Consider the following 21,518-nt stretch of genomic DNA (forward strand, 5'->3'; position numbering starts at 1 on the left):
CATAGACCACTAAGAGCAACAGTTCTCAAAGTGTGGTCTAAGAATCCCTGGGCTTTCCCTAGACACTCTCAGGGGGTCCACAGAGTTAAAGCTATTTGTACAGTAATGCTACAGTGTTCATTGCTTTTTCACTTATTCTCCCTCAAGAATACAGCAGAGTTTTTCAGAGGCTACAGGACATGTGATGGTTCTATCACTCTGACAGTTAATGACATGTGGGCTTGTGTATTCGTGTGTTTAAAATTTTTTTGTTTTAATTTCTAATTTGGCAAATATTGATAGATATACCCCATAAAAGGTCTCTGATGTTCTCAATAATTTTTATGATAAAGGGGCCCAGAAACCAAAAAGTTTAAGAACCACTGCTCTGGGGGGGTCCAAAAACCTCAAGTTAATAACCAAAAATGGTACAACATTTTAAAATGCTTCCCAGTAGTTAAGTTTATGGCCACTGGCTCAGGCTACTTTCTGGTGCCAGGCCTGGGGCTTGTCTTCAGAAGAGGATACCACTTCCTTCTGGGAAACTGAATAAGAGCAGGAAAAACACTGTCTGGTAATTGCTTTCTGGGGAAGTTCCATCTGGCTAAGCCCAAATTCTTCAAAGGAAGATAAATGTTTAAATCCACGAAAATAATTTTCTTCTACTCAGGACACTATTACTATGTAACTCTCTCCTATAACACTTTGTCAGCCAGAGCATAAGATACCCACTGAAGCGAAGTTCTCATCCAGCCTCACTGTCTCTCTTCCAGCACCTCCATGGCAACACCTGCAATGTGCTGTCACTGTCCTCTCAACACCAGAGCACAGGAGTGTCCACTGCCTCTGGAAACGGGGGTTTTCAAAAGGCAATGGGGAATTTCCTTTGAATTTTATACAGACCTTCCCTCTCACTCTCATTCTATTTTATTTCCCAATCCTCCCATAAAGTATTTTTGTTGTAACACGCACAAAAAAAAAAAAAAAAAAGAGAGAGAGAGAAAGAAAGAAAGAAAGAAAGAAAAGAAAAGAAAAGAAAAGAGGAATGCCTGGGTGGCTCAGTCAGTTAAGCGTCTGCCTTTGTCTCAGGTCATGATCCCGGGGTCCTGGGATCCAGCCCCCCCCCCCCCCGCATCTTGCTCAACAGGGAGCCTGCTTTTCTCTCTGCCTGCCGCTCCCCCTGCTCGTGCTCTCTCTCTCTCTCTGATAAATAAATATTTTTAAAAAAGAGAAAAGAAAAAGGGGTGCCTGGTTGGCTCAGTCGGTAGAGTGTGCAACTCTTGATCTCGGGGTCATGGGTTTGAGCCCCACATTGGGTGTAGAGATTACTTAAAAAAAAAAAAAAAGGCTGTTCTTGGTATTCTACCTCAGGAGTGAAAAAGCAGTAGAAGGCTTACAGAGGAAGGGCACAGAATCAGAGGACTTTTAAGAAGCAAGCACTGAAAAGAGTTTCCAGCATTAGGGAATAGGGTTGCTATACTGGAAACCAGGATAAGTGACTAAGCTGGAAGAATAAATAAAAATAAATAAGTAAATTGGCAGAAGACCAGACTTTCTAGAAGAACTGAATAGGAGACAAGGCAGGTCTTGTACTGCACCTAAATTAGGCAAGTGCAGATAGGCATAAAGCAGAAAGATGTGATAATGAGAGAAAACTAGTTTTTTAAAACCAGAAAGAAAAGATACAATAAAAGCATTCTGCAGCTATTTAACAGGGACAAACAGCTCCATATGGTCTCCAGTCCCTGCATTGCTCAGTAGAATAACAATGACCTGGAGCCATTAAAAAAAAAAAATCAGTTTCCCCAAAAGCAAAAAATTAAAAGAATGTAGGAGCTTATAGGCATAAGATTCCATTATTTTCCTACATTGACTGCTCTGATTTCCCATGTTCCCCAGTGATAGCAGATAAAGAAGGCATAATTATGCCCTGTTTTCAAGAAAGACTCCCTCCCCCCACAGGTCTATTTGAATAACTTTCAGCTCTTCCTTATTATTATTAATTCAATGAAAACAGACTTCATTCCTATCTTTATCCCCTTGTGGATTTTTTATTTTACTTAGATCACTTAGTGATAACATTGGTGTATAAGATAATATGCATCAGGTAGTTGAATGAAACTGTACCCTTCAACTAGTCAAACACCACCCTATTAAAAAAATATATAATAAAATTGGTAAATAAGTTACGACCTAAAGCAAAAGTTATGGTTACAAACTGACTACAGTTCAAAGCTGTCACAACTGTAGAAGTGGAACGATCAAATCTAAACACAGATGAGAAAAAAAAATGGTGTCAAATTATAGAAGTTCATTATATGCAGCCATGATTTTCTGAGAAAGACAAATTTATAGCATTATTTTCAATAAATTTTATACCTTAAATGGTATTATACTTAAGACTTTGAACAGAAACATTTGTAATTGAGGGGCAAAACTTCTTTATCAGACAGTTTGTTCCAATCATTGTTAACACATAATATGGAATTAGAAACTTTACATTTTAACACCCCGACCTGTCCACTAAAATTGGACAAAGAGTAAAAAAAAAAAAAAAAAAAAAAAAGGTAACTTTTTAAGTCACTTTATTGGCACAATCATGAGTTTTAAATGCTCATTTTCTTTTTCCTTACCACATACCATATTTTCTCCGCACTTGGTTAGAATCTTTGTGCTAATCTATAATTTTAGTAGATGTGCTAAAAGACATATAAAGTTATCCAACTATATATGAGACTTTTATTAATAGACAAAAATTGGAAAAATTGGAAATTTTTACCTAAATAACTGCATTTTTAAGGTAACAGTGACTTCAGAATTAATGTTTTTAAAATGAGTTGATTTTCAATATTGACAAAATCTTATCCACAAAATATATTTCCTAATGAGACTTACATATAATACTTTAATATCATACCAGAATACTTTATTTCCAAACTAAATCCTATTTCCTAAGAATAAACGAGGTATATATAAACCAAAGACATGAGTCATGATCTTCAGAGAACTCATATATTACCAAAATTCTGTATTCACCATATGACATCCTTGATTCCAGATTACCACTGAGTCATTTGGCAGTAATAAATAGTTGTAGTTATTTCAGACCCACTTTTTTTATTATCTAGTGGCCAAATTAAAATCACTGAAAGAGGTTATGAGTAGTATAAGAAATATCTAGATTTTAAAATCTATATTAGTGCATATATTCATTTGTTACATCCACTATTCCTGAGTTTCCCTAGTTTGCTCAGTATTACACCTCATCTAGTTTAATCAATTGCATGCTTTAAATACTCTTCATTATAAGCCTGAAGAGAAAAAGGTGTCACATATATGAAAAGGAGTCAGTAAAACTGAGTAGTTATAATAGCACATGCATGTATTAAAGACAGATTTGGTATTATCAAGTTTACAGAATGAAACTATCTTTGAAGATTAGTAAGCTTCTAATGATTAGGGATCTTTGAAATATCTCAGGTCCTTGTACCAATTAACACCCAAAAAATAGCTATTAAAAGAACGAATAAAGAGATTGTTCTTTGCCAGCCCTTGGTTGAGCACCCATAATTGAGTACTTCTAAATTCTTCTTTTGACCCAAATTGTGACCTCAGGAATACCACTGATGTCTACATTAGTACTGCTTTCAAAAAAAAAAAAAAAATCAAGGGGTGCCTGGCCGGCTCAGTCAGAGGTTCTCATGACTCTTGATCTCGGCATCATGAGTTCGAGCCCCACATTGGGTGTAACAACTACTTAAATAAAAATAAAATTTTTTTAAAAATCAAACATAGCCATCATCCAATTTAGAAATTAATTTTTTTTAGGCTAAGACTGGAAGAGGATTGCCTTCGCTACCAAGTTTCTCACCCCAAACTACCAATTATTTAATGGACTTATCCCAAAAGCATAAGGATGTAAATACTGATTACGCACAAATGTTGAGAAATGTCTACAGGTCAGCAAAACCATTTTTAATATAATCCCCAGCTGGTAAACTAATAAGGGATGGCAAATAACAGCAAAGGAGATACCAGTTGACTACACTCTATTTTTTACATGAATGAATACACTTAAAGTCTCCTATTATAATCATGCGCAACTAACTATACGTCTAGTGAAATCCATTCACTTATTATTCTAATTTGTAAATGTTCCTCAAATTTCCACACATAATTGGACAAAATGTTGCATGTTCTGACCAGTTCACAATTTGCCATGTTCTAGATAGAAGCTATACTTTTAAAACAACTTGAGATCATACCAGCCTTTTATTATTAGCTTTAATCAATAACTTTTTAGCAAGCCAGGTCTCCCGTCCTTCATTAACGCAGCTGATTTTTTTTAATTCACATACTACATTTAGCCTTGTTAAATTTTATCTTCATTATTTTTCCATTTTATTGTCCTATGACAAGCACTTCACAAACTAGTCATTATTTTAACTATCCCAGCTTTTGTCATCCACAAACGTAACAGTATTTCCACAATGTCTTTATTCAAGTCATTTATAGAATTATTAGGCTCAAGTCAGAGAATAGAAACTTGTAAGAACACCAGTAGAGATCCCTGTCCAGGCTGATGTCTATCTTCAAAAGTTCATTCATTTTAATCATTCAAAAGTGTTTATTAAGCTCCTGTTAGAGAACATCCACCATATGAAGCACTGGGGATACAACTGTTAATAAGACAGACACTGTCTCTGATCTTATGGTATTTACAGTGGTCTACAAGTAATTGAAATAAATGTAACAAAATTATATAAGTCTTTAGCTAAATGGGCAACCTTGTGTTCATTTATAAATGAATATTCTTTAACATGGTGGTTTGTTCATCTGAAAATGTGCATTACTTTTATCCAACCATATTGGCTCCTTTGTTCCATAAGGGTATCTTATGAAGTAATCACAAATGCTCTACTTAAGAAACATGATATCTAGAACCATGCCCGGTATACAATAGATTCATTTTTTTAAGTGTTAAAGCCATTCTTCAGTAATATAAAACTTAAGCTGGTTCCTTTTAACTGAGATACTCTAAAGTTATATAAATGTGTGTGTGTGTGTGTATAACTAATTTATAGTGCTGCTTAAAGTTTAAGCAATTACTTAACACACAGTAAGTGCTTCTCAAATTTTAATGTATATATGAATCACTTCAGGATCTTGTTAAAATGCAGATTCTGATTCAAGAGAGCTGCAGTAGAGTCTAGGATTCTGCATTTCTAACAAGCTCCGAGGTGATACCAATGCTGCTGGTCAATGGAACACACTTTAAGTAGCAAGGATTGGTAGAATTTACCTTTTCCCATCCTTGACAATTGGGATAACATCTGTCTTGTCTGGCTCTTTTCCTAATCTCCATGGGTTCTTAATGACAAATATAAATTATCTTAATGGTAATTGGGTTAACACATGCATGTTTATTTTTTATTTTAATACATCGGGATAAACTTTCCCCATAGACTAGAGTAGCCTTTATATAACTATTTTCTTGCTGTCTTCGTATCTACCATGGGTTTTTGGTCCCTTAATCTTCTTTTAACCCTTTCCAATGGAGTGACAACTCTCCTGGGAAAGAGAAAAGAGTGAAATAAAAATTGATTGGACTTGCTTTATCTCTGCAATTGACAAAACTGTATCACCTAATCCAAGAGGACAGAGAAGTCAAGTCACCAAGGATATGCAACAAGTTAGCAATAGCTTCAGATTAAGAGCTGGGATTCTTGATTGTTTACTGATTCTACTGGTATAGCCAGAATTAAAGTCCTTAGTTTCCATATTTTCATTTAACATTTAGCCCCAGTGCCTTCTCCTCTGATTCCATAAGTAGTAAGAAGAACTTAATATTTCCCTTCTTTGAGTAGGAGTCAGAATGTATTCTAGTTTTATTTTTATATGATCAAAGCAACTTTAAGAAAACCTAATAATCATTAACATTACTATGTTGTAAAGTAACATATTTTATATTACTGAATATCTTAAAGGAGAAACAATGCAAGGAGAGGAGGAGGAGAAGAATGGCAGTAGTAGTAGTAGTAGTTCAAGGGATGCCAACAAAATATTTAAATATGATTTTCCATTTACTGTATCTTTTTCAGATTTTTGGTTATTTAAAATGGAATTCTTATACAGTGATTTTGTTTTATTCATATTATTGTAACCACTTTTCCCAAGAAATACAAATTATTTAGCAGACTTTTCCATTTCCAAAAAGCTCAAGGTTAAGAAAAATTGTTTTAAATCAATTAGCCACCATTTTAGTTACAGTCCCCAGCATTTAGACATAAGCGATAAAAGAGAAAACAGTTCATTAAACTCTCTGGTTTAGATCAATGGCCACCTCTAAAATCTCCAATCAGAATCCTAGAGAACCAAATACTTGGAATAAGAATAGGGGCAGACCCATTGCCAATCTAATTCTCTGGGGTTCCCTCCACACACATTTAGGTCCCACACCTATTTTTCTAAGTACCTCAGACATTTTTGGCCTAGTAATTTGGGGTTATATTCTGGTTTTATCCTGCCCAGTTGACATCAACATAACTAGAGGCAGATGAAAAGTAACTGGATCTCATGCAGCTTCTATTTCAGAAGAGTACTCAGCTGAAAGGAGCCTTCTGTTCTCTCAGTTATGCCAGTGATCAGCTGTAGAATCTTGGGCAAATACTGAAGCTATAGTTCACCTCAAAGGATTGTCATTAGGATCAAGCAAGACAATACGGAAGTAGCAATGACTATGGGAGACAGCTAGTATAATATGAAGGTATGGATTTGAAAGAATTCCATTCCAGCCCTACTTTGCCATAAAATAGCTGTATTACCTTAGGCAATCCCTGTTTTCTTTCATCAATTACAATGGAATAACTAGTCTATCATGCCTGTCTCAGATGGGTTCTTTTGAAGACTGAATAGAACAGAAATTATAAAATGTCTAACATAAAACAGGCTGTTGATGAATGATTATTACTTAAAAGCACTATACAAATTTAAGTGCTATAATTCCTTACAAAAGATATAAAATTCATACTATAGAGAAGTCACAGGGCAAAGATCTCCAAATATACCAACATTCTATTCTCCCTTGCCTAAGTTTTATTCCTCTTTTCCCCTTTTTCCCTCCTATTGTTTTTAAGATGGAACTATTTGGTAGACTAGAGAAAACTGGTTTTCATAGTGTACATTTCAAGTGGTCATGAATTTTCCAGCCTAAAAATTCACCACCACAAACCACACACCTGCAGAGGAAAACCTCTGAATTAAAAAGGGAAGTTCCAACATTAAATTTGCAGTTTATATAAAATCTTTTAAATAGAGTTATGCTGGCTTACATAAAATTTATGGTATCGACCTATTTTATATTTGTGTGCTTATGGAAATGGAAAAGGTTTTTATTTCCACCATCATAAAACCAAAAGAAAAAAGGAAGGAAGGAAGGGAGGGAGGGAGGAAGGGAGGGAGGGAGGGAGGGAGACAGACAGACAGACAGACAGACATATATCTGTGTTGAAAGTAAATCCAAAAAATCACAAATAGCCTTAACATTACCATCCAGGAAAGTCTGTTCAAGATAATCAATGATCTGAGTGGCCTCACAAATAATGTTTTCCCCGTGGATAAGGACAGGCACTTCTCCAGTTGAGTTCAAACGCATAAACCAAGGCTCATTGTGCTCACTCAGGGGCAGACTTACATCATGTTCCTCGCACTTCAATGCCTTTTCAGCAATTACCAAGCGCACCTGAAAGAGTTCACACTGGTTACTACAACACATGTAGGCTTTCAATTAAATGACATCCTGGATACTATTAAGCAGCCTTTCTGTGCTTCCCTAAGTTATTATTATCAACATTCTTTTTAACTATTCCTATTGTAGGAATTAACAAGTGAGATATATTTTAGCGGGTCTTAATCCTATAAATTAGAGGACAAAAAAAAGATTGAAAATAATTCTGGCTAAATTCATTCCACAGTGACTCTCCATCACCACTACTTTCTTTCCGTCCTAAACCTAAGTATGTGTCCTCCCCAGACAAGAATCTGATATATAGATGTGTTAGGCCTTGTTGAAGAGAGCGAATGCGTACAAGAAAAAGAAGGAACTGTAGATTATGCGGTTGCATGAAGGCGCTTCCCTCTGCCTCACTCTCCAAGGCCCAGGGCACAAGGCCTCCGGCCCAAATACCCAAAGTGATGCTTTTTTGTCGCATTTCATGAGTGGCAAAGCCTGAGTCATAGCCTTTCCATCTCCGACTAATTCTCTGTGCTCCCCCACACGGCGCATCCCCGTCCTCAAGGGAGCGCCCGCCCGGCTTAGGGCTTCGGAGGCCTGGTTCTAGATGCGCCGGAGTACCGGGGAGAGCCCTGAGGGAGCTGTCCCGGTGCTGAAACCCGATCCGCGCCGCCCGCCCCAGCAGAGGCCTTTACCTTTTGAGAGCTGAAAGAATGTGTCCAGTGGTACAGAATGAGCCTAACCTCTGCGTCCGACTTGCCTTCCGCCATCAAGGGCGCGCCCCCTCTCTGCTCCTCCTGCCTCCGAGACATTTTGGGGTGCGCCGGCGCTGCAGGGCCTCGCCTGTCAGCCCTTTATTTCTCCCACCCACACTACCCCGCGAAGCGTCGTTAGTTTTTCCGCGATGCCTCTGGGAGCCGGGAAAGAGGATTTCGCGCGGACGAATAGACCACTGGGAAATGTAGTTTCCACCGCCAGAAAGCTGCAGGGCCGTGTCCGCAAAGATGCGGGGGTGTCTTCCCGCCAGAAAGCCACTGGCGTATGGAAGTCACATAGGAAGTGCAAATGGACTTTTTTAGAGGAAACCGTCTAAAATACGAGTCCCTGGATACTAAAGTTAGTAATGAATAATGTTGGCTGCAAATTACTCATTGGTTTGGTGGGGTGGGGTTATGGAGTAGAAGTTGCTCAGGTATAAAAGCAGCAATTTCCTCTTGGAAGATTTGTGCCTTTTGCAGAAGGGAAGTTTCGGTTGACAAAACAGGATAAGGATCCATGAGTTTTCATTAGAAGATGCTCTTATGGAGTCATGCAAAATAATAAATGATAACAGATCTTATAAACGATGGCAAGTTAAAATAGCCTAGTTGCTAAACACAGAATTTTTAGGGCAGAACTACCTGAGTTCACGTCCTGGTTTTTGAAGTGGAGGTAATAATTCCATTTCCCCCATAAGGTTTTCCTGACAAATAAGTAAATACAACGTTAAACACTCAAAATAGCCTCACATGTGTAGACACTCAATATTATTCACAAGTTCAGTTGCTTTATAAATACCCTCATAAGCCATAGTCAAAATCATAATTTTATACTAGTCTAGTGATTGTACACCTCTTAAAATTTGGCATAATAGTAAATTAATAAAAATTCTCCATTAGTAAATATGTATTAATATGACCATAAAATGAATCCCTGTATAATTCATTCAGTAAATACTTAGTGAGCACCTACTACATTCTAAGCATGGTGCTAGGCTCTGGGAATACAAAGACCTGACACTCAAGATGTGTCTGGTGGCAGAGACAACAAATAAATAGACAACACAACAGAGATGATAACTGTCAGTCTTAGAATGAACACAAAGTTCTATGAGAAAAGAGAGGCAAGTATGCAACTCAGGTGAAAAGAGATAAAATCTCATGAGGTACTTCCTCCCCTTTACAATATTTCATTTGTTGTTCTCTATAATTCTTTTATAATTTTTAAATATTTAAAAATATCTTTCATACTCGTAAGTTAATTCAAATGTTACAGCAAAAAATGACCCTTATCAAATTTTTTTTTTTTATCCATTTGTTCTTCAGAGTAGAAGAGGAAAAAGCAAAACTTTGAAATCAGACAGAGTGGGGTTTAAATTCTGGGTCCACCCCTAACTTGACCTTTCTTGAGACTTCACTTCTTCATGGGTAAAATATGGATATATAAAAATATATGCCTGCTGTGGGAATTCAGTAAAAGGTTGTATATAAAGCACTTAAGACATTGCCTGGAATATAGCAATTGATGAAAGCATATGTGGAAAGCTCCTCCATGACATTAAGAGAACATATTATACTTTCTCTTCTCTCTTAATGGCCTCAAGATTTTTACAACTACCTATATAATCCTCCATTCCCACTCCTCCTCAGAAAAACTTTATTTTAAATTCTTACCTTTCCTTAATTAATTCAATCACTTCAATATCTGAATAGACTCAACACTCTTGGCAGGTCATCTGTCACTTGCCATTGAAAGTGTTCTCACAATAAATCCCACATATATAAAATACTGAGTACTTTCCCTATCACATCTTCCCAGTCACAAAGCCTTAGAGCAAACATTGAATGAACTGATTGATTACTGTGTTGGTGTTTAATATTAAGCATTCATAGATGTCCCCGGGAGTACAAATGTGTACATGGCTTCTGAAGGGAAATTGATCCATATGTGTCAAAAAGCTTGAAAATGGACATAACTTTTTTTTTTTTTAAGATTTTATTTATTTGTTTGACAGAGAGATACCGAGAGAGGGAACACAGCAGGGGGAGTGGGAGAGGGAGAAGCAGGCTTCCCGCTGAGCAGGGAGCCCGATGCGGGGCTCAACGCGGGGCTCGATGCGGGGCTCGATCCCAGGGCCCTGGGATCATGATCTGAACCGAAGGCAGACGCTTAACGACTGAGTCACCCAGGCGCCCCAAAAATGGGCATAACTTCTAACCTAGCAATTCTTCTATTTGCAGTTTAAGGACATAACTTTTAGCAAATTCCAGCAGTTGGCTGAATGATAGATGGTAATGGTAATAGAAATTTTAGCTATGCACACAGCTGCTGAGAAGAAAGACTGCATTTCCCAGACTCCATTTCACCTAAATGCAACCTTACGACTATATTCTAATAAATGGGATAATGGATGTGCCACAGAGAAAGTTCTGGGAAGTTTCCTTAAGAAAACTGTTAGTCCTGTGCCTCTTCTTTATCCCATCCTGCTTCTGGGAGGGTGGATGCTTATTTTGGACCATGAGGAAGGGACCCCATCTCAGGGATGGCCAAAGCCATGAGCTGGAGGGAAAGTGAGCCCCTAAGGATATGGAGCAGAACCACCACACTAATCTCAGTCTGCAAACTTCTAAACATTTACTTAAAGGAGAAATAAAGCCACTGTTATTTTTTGTGATTTCCAAGTGCTATTGCCTTAACCTATCCTCACTAATATAACAATCTTGTAAAATGTAAATGGCTTTTATTTGTTTATGCTTCTACATATAGTAATTTTCCAATAAGTGAATATGTGCTGCTTTTGCCTCTTCAAGATCTGAACGTCAAAAGAATATCATTCAGCAGATTAGATAAGGGAACATTGTGGTGTTTGGGTTTTTTTTGTTTTGTTTTAATCAAGATAGGGGTAGGAAAAAAAACTGTTACATCGACTTTCATTGATCCATAATTCCTGTTATTTTCCATCTCACTAAAAGCCACTTGTAGGTAATATGAAAACCTTATTACCCATTTACTTGTTTATTCAGAGAGTTGACTAAATCGCATGTGTATTCTGTAGCTGTATGTCTTTAGACATAACATTTGCTTGTGGGCCCCTGGAGAACAGGAGCCAGCTCCAGGTCAGTTTATTTCTTCAATATGCATTGTAGACTTTACCTGTCCCAGGAACAGTGCTAGATACAGAAGATACGGACTTAAAAGTCATAGTCACTGGGAACTCAAGTGTGGAGAAAGAGAAATAAGATTTCAACATGTGTGGTAATTGCTTTGATATCTAGGATATTATAATAAGAATATAGACAAAGGCACCTAAGAGAGAGATAGTCTTCCCAGAAAAGGTGATGATCTTTACTGTAACTAGTACCATACTAGTGCAATTACCAATATATCCAGTGTTGCATCTCCTCTTGCTCATACAGGCTCATGAGAGCTGATTGTTAAATTTTCAGGAATTTTATAAGCTGGATGTTCAACCCAGCTATTACTGAAAATTAAATAAAACTGAATTGCATTTAAATGAGTTATGTACAAAATAAAGCTAGCAAGTGCTCAAAACTCACCACTTCCTATTTTATTACATTTATTATCTATACTCGAGTTTGTTTTTGTCTATTATATTGGTATGATGGAAGTCACTTATACGGATGTGCTACACTGCATGTCTTTCTAACTCCCTGGTCAGTGATATCATGTTAGTAACTTGAAACTGGCCATGGTAGGGGTATTTACATTACAGAAATCAGCAAGTACTATCTATCATGTGTTTGTTTTTTCAAGAAAGTTGGTTGTTAAACATTTACCAGCACACCTCTGAATGCACATATCTTATTTAATATTGAATAAATTGTTTTGAAGATGATGATGATCAAAAGAACCCTGAGTATATTTTGAATTTATTCATTTGTACTTGGTACAGCTTCAGTTCTGCTTTCTCCATTTCTCAGACAACCACAATGCTATTTCCTTTTCATTCTCTTCACTGTGGTTAGGGGAAAAGTAGATATGAACACATCTATCAGCCCACTTTCGAACACTGAGCACTTTCTCTAGCATCCTCCCAGCAGCAAAACCATGAATCACAGTAAACACGGAGTGCATTGATTATTGCACTGGTGTTTAATACTAATAATACCTCATAAACAAAAGGCATAATGTAGAACTTTGCATTAAAGACCACGGACCACTTTCTTACAGTCTCATTTGATCCTCTTCGTCGCCTGTGAGGCAGCTACCATCCCAAATTTAGAGTTGAGGAAATAGGTTTAGTGACTGAGAGACTAGTCTGAAATCCTATAGGAAGTGAAAGAGCTAAAACTCAAACATGACTTTTCGGACTACTCACCAAGGTATTATTTTCTACTACAGTATGCTAGCTTTAAGCCAAAGAGAGAAAGTTATGGACTTTCAAGCTTTACACAGCCTGGGACAGATTTTGAGGAAAATGTAGCCACCTTCTTGACAATTAGTCCCAAAGTTATATACACTTCTGTTAAAGCACAAACTGTCATATCAAATTACTGTTTATATTTCTTTCTTGTGTGTTACATTCTGAGCCTTTTAAGGACAAGGACCCAGTGTTACTTATTTCAGTATCCCCAGGAACGCAACATAGTGCTTAGGTTGATGTTCCAAACTGCTTTTTAATTAATAGAGAAAAAGAATAGGTAGCCATCACCACCATGAATAGCAGCAAGTAATGATGACAACAAAAAATAACAATTAATAATAAATTATAGCCTTTTTAGTTCACTGCTGTAGAAATTCGGTGTGTAAAGGTAAGTTTATTTGACAGAATTTGGTATTTATTTACAAATCTGGCCTGTGGATCATGGCTCTGCAAATGAACTCCCTTTTAATGTTAATATTTATTGACATTCTTTATTCATTTAAATATTTGAAAGAATGGTGCAGGTGGATTTGATTGATGTTAGAAATAATACATCACACAACCTTTCTGAGTCTGAGCCACCTTACCTATAAAATTATGATAAAAATCCTCCAGATATTCTGGCTACACAGATATGACCAGTTTGGGAAAATTCCTTGATCTACACAGTTATAATATGTGCCCTTTGGTGTCTTCTGCTTCAATCAAGTCTTGATTTATCATAAAGAACTATCATGGTGGAATGATCTATATATTTATAAAAGTGATTATTACTCATAGTCCTATTACTCATCTATTTTGGCAGGTATTAACTCATATTTATATATACATACATATATTTTTAATGTATGTCAACTAAGCCAGAGATCTTGAAACCTTCTGACAAATTGTTAATACTCTGATTTTTAAAGTACTTTTATGAATGACCACAAGAGGTCTCTATTTTTTTAAGAATAATCTGCTTTTTCTCTTCCTTCCTTTCTTTCGTTGTTTTTTTTTTTTTTTTTTTTTTGGCTTTACAAATTAGAAAACAGAAATGATGGTATTCTCAAGAGGATATATTTAACTAATTAAGTTATCTCATTCAAAATCAAATTTTCCAAAATGAGAAAAAAAATCCCTTACACATACGTAGAAAAACAGAATTGTCTCCAATTCCTCCTGATAATAGTAACATTAACACTAAGTACCCAGAAGCTACTTCACCCGCTCTGCTTTGACCCATGCCAGTTATCCAACACACGTGAATTGCATAGAATTTGTAATCAGTGTGCATGTAAGAAAAATGGAGAGGGGGTCCTTATTTAGAAATTATTTTGAGAATGCTTATCTCAAAGGTGAATGGTTCCTGTTGTCTGACATTCTCAAGCATCTGCAAAACTCTAAGTTATTATCTAATTGAATGAGATAAAAGTTGGCTCATGGAGTGCATTGATTTGGTAAAAGAATTGTGATTCTGGCTAGTTTACCTGAGCTCTAATGAACATGACTCCTGTATTTGATTTATTGTAGTGGTTCTCAAAGTGTGGTCCCCTGACAAACAGATCAATATCACCTGGTAGCTTGTTAGAAATGCACATTCTACTGAATCAGAAACTCTGGAGCAATTGGTGTTTTAGAAAGTCCTTCAGGGGGCGCCTGGGTGGCTCAGTCATTGTCTGCTCCTGGCTCAAGCCATGATCTCCAGGTCCTGGGATGAGTGAGCCTCCATATCCAACTCCCTGCTCAGCAGGGAGTCTGCTTCTCCTTCTCTCTCTGCCCCTCCCCCTGCTCATGCTCGATCTCTCTGTCTCTGTCTCCCTCTCTCAAATAAATAAATAAAATATTTTTTAAAAAAAAAGTCCTTCAGGTTTTTCTGATGCACTTAGGGTTTGAGAACTACCAATTCAGTGTAAAATTGATGAACCATTCCAATTCTCCTTCTCTAATTTGCCCCATCTCTAAAATTTATAGAGCAGACTCGTGTCTGAAAACATGACTTACAGTGTCTGGAAAAAAGGTCAAATAATACAAAACCACTTCCACAAAACAGTCTGATAAAACCCCATGGTGCCAAGTCACCATAGTTTATATGCTCAAATGCCAAAACACCTCCACTTTCCCCTCAAAAAATGTAGATTACTCCCTGCAGGAAAGCCTCAATGACCTTAGAATAGCCCAGATGTACTTTTGAAACTCTAAAATGTTACCTCTGGTCTTTCTTGCCTCCCAGAGCAAAATAATCATATTTAATACCAAGTGCAACTTATTAATTCAGGAGGCTCTAGCTGTGAGGTTACTGTATACTTATAATAATTTGATTAATTTTCTAGTCTCTCAAAGAAGGACTACTAAGGTTAATGTACTAAATTCTTTATTTTTAACTAGAGAATTCACTTTGAGCTATATTTCTGGTAGAAAAAAATTTGACATATATGTCCACCCTCTCTCATCTAACTCTACTGCAATGAATGGTGTACATTTCAGAATAAACACATGAATATGGACTAATACATAATTTAAGCAAAGACGTATTTGCCCTACATGGTTGCTAATATTTTTTGGAGCGCTTACTGTGTGCCAGGAACTATTTCAAGCCCTTATGTGTAGATTGTATTTAACACTTGCAAAATCCCTTAAGACAGGGAGAAATATCTCCATTTTACAGATGAGGATATTGAGGCACAGACAGGTCAGGAAATTTCCCAAACTCCCACTATTAGCCCCAGAAGTCTGGTCTAGAGATCATGTTCTTACCACTGCAAGAGGCAGCCTCAGGATATGGGAGACAACCATAGGGTCATCAGCTCTGATTTCACTAGTCTCATGCAAATAGTACCTACTTCTTCAGACACTAATTGTGTTAATTCAGGAATTTTTTGCCCGAGACTGTTTAGAGTTCATACAAAAAATGAATGACAGGATGGAAAGAATATCCTCCTAAAACTAAACCAACACTTATAAATTTGAACCAACATTCCCCTAGGAATATCTAATACGCTTCTAAAAGTTTACAAAGTGCTTTAAAAACAGTATTCATTTGACTTTCCCAACAAACCCCCTTTTAGCGATAAGGAATCCGCCCTGAGATATGATTTATACCACCCCACTAATAAGCGGTAGACCAGGAACTAAAACTCAAGGCTTCCAGCTCCAAATCCTGTGGACATCCTACCCCATCTCACAGCTCCCAAGAGGCTCACCACTTGCCTCAGCCTAGATATGGACCAACCCGAGAGTACTCCATTATTTATTACATCACAGTCTGACTTCAGTCCCCTTTCTTGACTTTACAATGAAGGATTTGGACATGGTGATCCAGTACTGTGGGGTCCTCTCATTGTCTGAGTTCAGTGCCTGAGGTTACACTTCACTGTGCAACTTGTCCTTAATTTAGTGTCGCCCTCCACTGCAGTCCAAAGCCTAGCAATTAAGAGCTCAGACTCTCAAGTCAGAGCTGGAAACAAATCCTTGCTCCACCACTCACAAGCTATGTGATCATGCAGTCCATAGCTTCCTCACTTATAAACCAGGAAAAATAATTGTGCCACTTTCACTGGGATAGATTGTGGATTGATGGTGATTTATAAATTGTTAAGTATTTAACACAGTGTTTAGCATAGGATATATAAAAATTATAACATAATAATGATAGGATATAAAAGTAACTGGTATTTTTTAATACTCTGGCTAAATGTTAACTATTCATGTGGTATGTTCTCCAGTCAGAGGAGTTTGGCTGCTAGATTAGCTGATCCTTGGAATTTCATTTTTGGCAATTCTCTCTAATGATTTTGTGTAAGTTTTAGAGATTTATACCTCAAAAATACATATGAAAGCATCAGCATTAAGTAGGAATTAAATATTTCTTTTCTTTTGGAAATTAAATATTTCTAATGAAAGAAATAACAATAAAATATTTAGATACTATGCATAGATCCACAAAGGTTCATTTCTAGACTTTATGCTCTGCCCCCTGGAGTAGATCACTAAAAGAACACTTTCCTGATTGTTAATAATATGAGGCAAACGTCGATTATAATATGAAGGTAAGAGAAGTTAAGGAGAAAAAAAGGAGTCACTTCCCAGTGTGCTTGACTAGTATTTGAATAATATCACTAACACTTCTTTCTTAATGTTACAATAATAAAGAGGTCTATTTATAAATGTTTGCAGCTCTGAAAGCCTCTAGAATATTTAGACACAATCTTGGAGAAAGCAAATTCCATGGAAGACACTTAAAGCTTAGGTGTGAAATTGCAGCTTTGTATGAGAGGCGTTTCCTAAGTTAAGTGCTTTCTTATTAATTTACAGTGTGCTTGTGTACAGTTTATCATTTAATGACAACTGTGGAATGCCACTCTCTCAGTGGAAGTTTACTTTTTCTCCCCATTTCCCAAAAAGCGACTCAGGTAGTCTTCCCAGACACCGTTTATCATTCTCTTTTTATGTTTAAAGGAATCTGTCCAGGGATTTAAGATCATTTGGCACTTATCTTTGTAATTCAAATTAGAATATTCAATAATACATTGGCATTTATTTTTCCAATAGCCTTGCTCTTGTGTTCTTTTAGTCACTAAATAATAAGTGGAGAAGTTAATTTATGCCTACATTGTCTCTGGCCACATGAGAAAAATGGCATAAAAACTCAGACATAAGCTTTAGAGAAAGAAAATGCTAATGTTGCAAGGATTGCTCTAAGTAAGATTTTGCTTTGTCAATGTATAAATAGGACAAGATAAGGTTCTGGGCCGCAGCATATCCTGGGCACCAGATAGTCATCTATGTTCCTTTGGCACCAACTTCAACACACTGGAATGATTTTTTTTTTCTTAACCACCCAGTGTCACCAGGGATGTTGAGAGAACAAACATGAGAGCTAGTGCTACAAAAACTACTTCATTTATCTTGTTGGTCTTAGTAAGATCCTAAAGAAGCATAAGATAATAGTGACACTAGAATAAAGTGCTGAATTTTACACTGAGATACCAAAGTCTAAAACAGCAAAGTCTAAAGTGCTTTAATTTTTCACATACCACATGTTTTAAATAAAAGCAATACTGTGGTTCATAGAGAAAAGATTAATTTAAATCCTAAGCATATAACTGAGACAAATGAAAGCACGAAACTGAACCTGTGCCTGTTAACAAACGCTACATGAGAGAAATGGGTGACATGTGACCACAATGAACCTGTTGCCAATGACTCCCTGAGTGACACTGGCGACTGGCTGGGGAGACCAGTGAACCACAAAGATCACAGAGAGGAGCATGCCTTTATAAGCAATCACATCCTTTTAGAGCAGGGCAGTTCAATAGAAAAACGAAAACTGGTCAAATTCAGGTGATGCTTTGGTTTCCAAAAAACCAGATACATATATCAACTTAAAAACTTTTCAGCCTGAGAAACTATTGCTCTCTGCAAGTTCTGCAAATGTAAAAAGCCCAATTTTGCCAATTCCAAGTGGCAAAAGAATGTGAAGGTGGTAAAATCACCACCAGCCAGAGACATTGCCATATAGTATATGAAACTGAAATACACATGAAATGGGACAGATGAAGATGAAGCACCAGGAGTCCCAGAAATGGTTAGAGCCCAGAAGCTTGGTCTGGAAAGGGAGACTTGAGTAGTTTTAAAGGGGGGGGAGATGCCCCTTCCTCCGAGACCTCCCCGGAGCAAAGGTGTTGATTCTGTACAATTAGAGGTAGCTGAAATCCGATGGGCCCTCTTTAAATAACCGATGACCAACAAGAGCCCTCTTTTTCACCTTCCTCATTACACATGTGCCGTGATGGCCGTGGCAGCTGCAGATAACAGCAAGTTCTCAGGCAGACGTGCAAGGAAGTTCACGGCTCAGCTCTCAAGAGCCCTGAGCCAGCTGTCCTAAAAGCTGATTTAGAACTTACTCCCCTGTGGCCAGGAGGGTGCAGAGCCCCCTCTAGCTCTGCAGTGGGTTCTGTGCCCTCTTTCTTCATGAGCTACATCACAGCTCCAGAATCAAGGCTCTGGGTCAGCATCAGTTTTTGGACATGTTTCCTCCCGACTCCTGAGCTGGCCCCTGCTCACCAGTAGGCCCGCTTGGTGCTGCAAATGTGATCCTGTCTGTCGTTTTGGCCTCAGCAGAAGAGCGACATGACCATATTTATGGCTGTTGCTATTCTGGGGCCTGGATGACGTTTTTCTCCCCTTGTGGCTGAGCACTGCCCGTTCATCTTTCACCACTCCCTCCAAGTCTGCAAGGCTAAAACCAGGGATACAAATAGACTCTATCAGGAGGAGAGTTATAATGAGAAGTTCTTAAGTCGTCTCAGTCTCTTCGCTTTAATGCTATGGTATTAAAAGCTTTAAATTCGGTAGCCCTGAGTTTTGTATGTGTACTGTTCGCATCCCACTTAAACTGCGATTGGTGGTAACTTTGCTTAAGAAAGAAAACTTTGCAAAGGGGAGGGGGGGAAAAAAAAACCCTGACTGATAAACACAGCTTGGAAATTTGGGAAATGTTGAATTTTCCACTGCTGTGTGTTGGGAATGTCCAAATGTTACCAGAACACTTGAAGATTCTCACTTGCCTCCATCCCTTCACTCTTCCTACTAAGACGCTCCCGTTCTGTGACGTGAAAGGGACTACATGACAAACCTCAGATATTCCTATTAAGGATACAATGACACAGGGGCACAGGTGACAGCTCCTGGAAAGTAACTATATAGAGATTTTCTAAATGAAGAACATAGACACATAAATAACTAATTACCACATGCATTACAAGATGCCCCAAAGGGGAGTGACTCTGACTTTACCACTAGCCCCTATTCATTGCCAGTCAGGCTAGTCTTCACCATGGCTCATAATCCCTCCACGTTAGCTCTCACCTGGCTGATCATCTGCACTTGGCAATCGTTCGACTCTAGCTTTGCTAACACGACTCTTCAGGCTTCATGCACCCTGACGCAAATCACATTGGTGATGGACACGGAAGCAGAAAACATAGGGGAGGCAGTGGGTTGCAGGAGCGGCATGAGGGGGCTCCAGAGCCAGTCGCCTGGGCGTGAAGCCCCGCTCAGTCAAGCTTCCATTCCTCTATAAAATCAGGATGATAGGAGTAGCCCCCTCAGGGGTTGCTGTGAGAACTAAGTGAGAAAACTGTATGGAAACACAGAAAGACTCAAAGGCTGAGAACAGGAGCAGAGAAATTTAATGTCACTCTAGCACATTTCCTTTGAATGAGTTGTGGTTCACCTCCAGTCTGGGCTGCTCACTCTGAGAAGGTCAATACGCAGGAGTTGTGCTCCAGATTCGGATGCTTCTGGCTGCCAGCCGGGGAAATACCTTTTCAATACCCAGAGTAGTATTTAAAGTGTACTATCAGCTGTCAGCTTGGAGAGTTTTCACCTGAAAAGTCGATACACTATAGAGCTTTTTAAATAGAAGCACCTAAAACAACGCCTGATTCTTAGTGTTAAGAAAGTGATAGAAATATATATTATCTGTGTAGCTTTTTTGCCCTGATTTGTGTTTTTGTCTTTCCTCCCTCTTCGGTTGAGTATTTCTGCATTCATTTCCACTGACGGCAGAATAACTAAATGGAGACCCATTTCCACGCATTTCCTCTTAATTTTGTCCCTTTCCTGGTAATTCAGGCACCTCCCGGTCTGATACAAATCTCTTTGGGGTAAATATTCAAGTCTCCATTCTCCCTCTCTCTGGTGGTGGGAGTGCACGTGGGGAATAGGTCTAATTTTCTGGTGCCTTAGTATTCACCTGACCTCAACGAAAGGGACATTGGGTTTGAGAGCCTCTGGTCCTCACTGGCCTGCCCTGAAGTGTCTTGCCCCACTGGATCTTTGGGACTTGAGCTCTGGCCTTGCCGCATGTGCTAAAGGGCTCATGTCTGAGGTCACTTGTGGTTAGTTGCTCCAGCATGGTCCAGCCCCATCAGCGTGTGGCCATCTACCCCTCCCCAACGCTGACTCAATCTTGTCTCTAACTGATCATCTGGAATTCAACCACATCTTCTGTCCGGTCCCTGCTCTTAGTCCCTCATCTATCCCGTTGCTGATGGGATGGGAAGACTTGTGACAACTTTGAACAGTAAAATTTAGTTGACGTTCCATATATACTAACCTGATCAATTAACAACGATAGACTCCATCATCTTCTGCCTTGTCAGGAAATGCACATTGATTTTACTGCCTGCTCTTTGCATTTGGAAAATTATACAAACTGCCCAGTTTTACAGAGTCCCCACTCAAATTTCTTTGAAAGCTGTTCTTTATGTGCATGAGGGCAGGGCTAAGCCTTCCCAGAACCCTTAATATTTTCTTCCCACACTCCAATGGATGGGTTTGTGTACCTGACTTGGGAGGCTAGTGCTATAAGCCTTTTTCAGCCACAAGGCCTGGGAAGCAGAGACCTCTGTGTTGCCTCTTTCTGATCTTGTCTGTCCCAAGTGCCATAAGCAGGAACCATGGGGACTTGTGACCCCGTCCCCGTTGGTCTCTCCTTACACTCAAATCTTAATGATCTCTCTTGACTCCACGCCAAACCTTGGATTCCAATGATCCCTTATGAGACCGTTAAAAGAAACAATTCATCCTGTCCCCATGGCTCTATGAGAAGGAATGGTTTCCTCTAGGAAGTCTCTGGGAACAATCCACTCTCATTTAGAACAGTCTTCCAAACAGAAG

At 38.3% G+C, this 21,518-nt stretch overlaps 1 protein-coding gene across 4 annotated transcripts in view; it reads right to left on the reverse strand.

Moving 5' to 3' along the window:
• The window catches only part of GDAP1 (ganglioside induced differentiation associated protein 1), a 45,378-nt gene that overhangs the window by 10,326 nt on the left and 13,534 nt on the right, over positions 1 to 21,518 (reverse strand). Inside the window, exons 1-2 of one of the 4 annotated variants that reach the window (XM_036065359.2) lie at positions 8,407 to 8,620; positions 7,528 to 7,720 (exon numbers count right to left, since the gene is read on the reverse strand). The exons of 2 other annotated variants lie outside the window; for them this stretch is intronic. In XM_036065359.2, coding sequence (XP_035921252.1) covers positions 7,528 to 7,720; positions 8,407 to 8,523 — 310 coding nt within the window. In that variant the 5' untranslated portion in view covers positions 8,524 to 8,620. Of the gene's footprint in view, positions 1 to 7,527; positions 7,721 to 8,406; positions 8,621 to 21,518 lie in introns of those variants that run through there. One more of the 4 variants, XM_036065368.2, reaches the window with a different exon arrangement.

This window comes from Halichoerus grypus, chromosome 5 (assembly GCF_964656455.1).
Source record: "Halichoerus grypus chromosome 5, mHalGry1.hap1.1, whole genome shotgun sequence".
Classification (NCBI taxonomy): Eukaryota; Metazoa; Chordata; class Mammalia; order Carnivora; family Phocidae; genus Halichoerus; species Halichoerus grypus.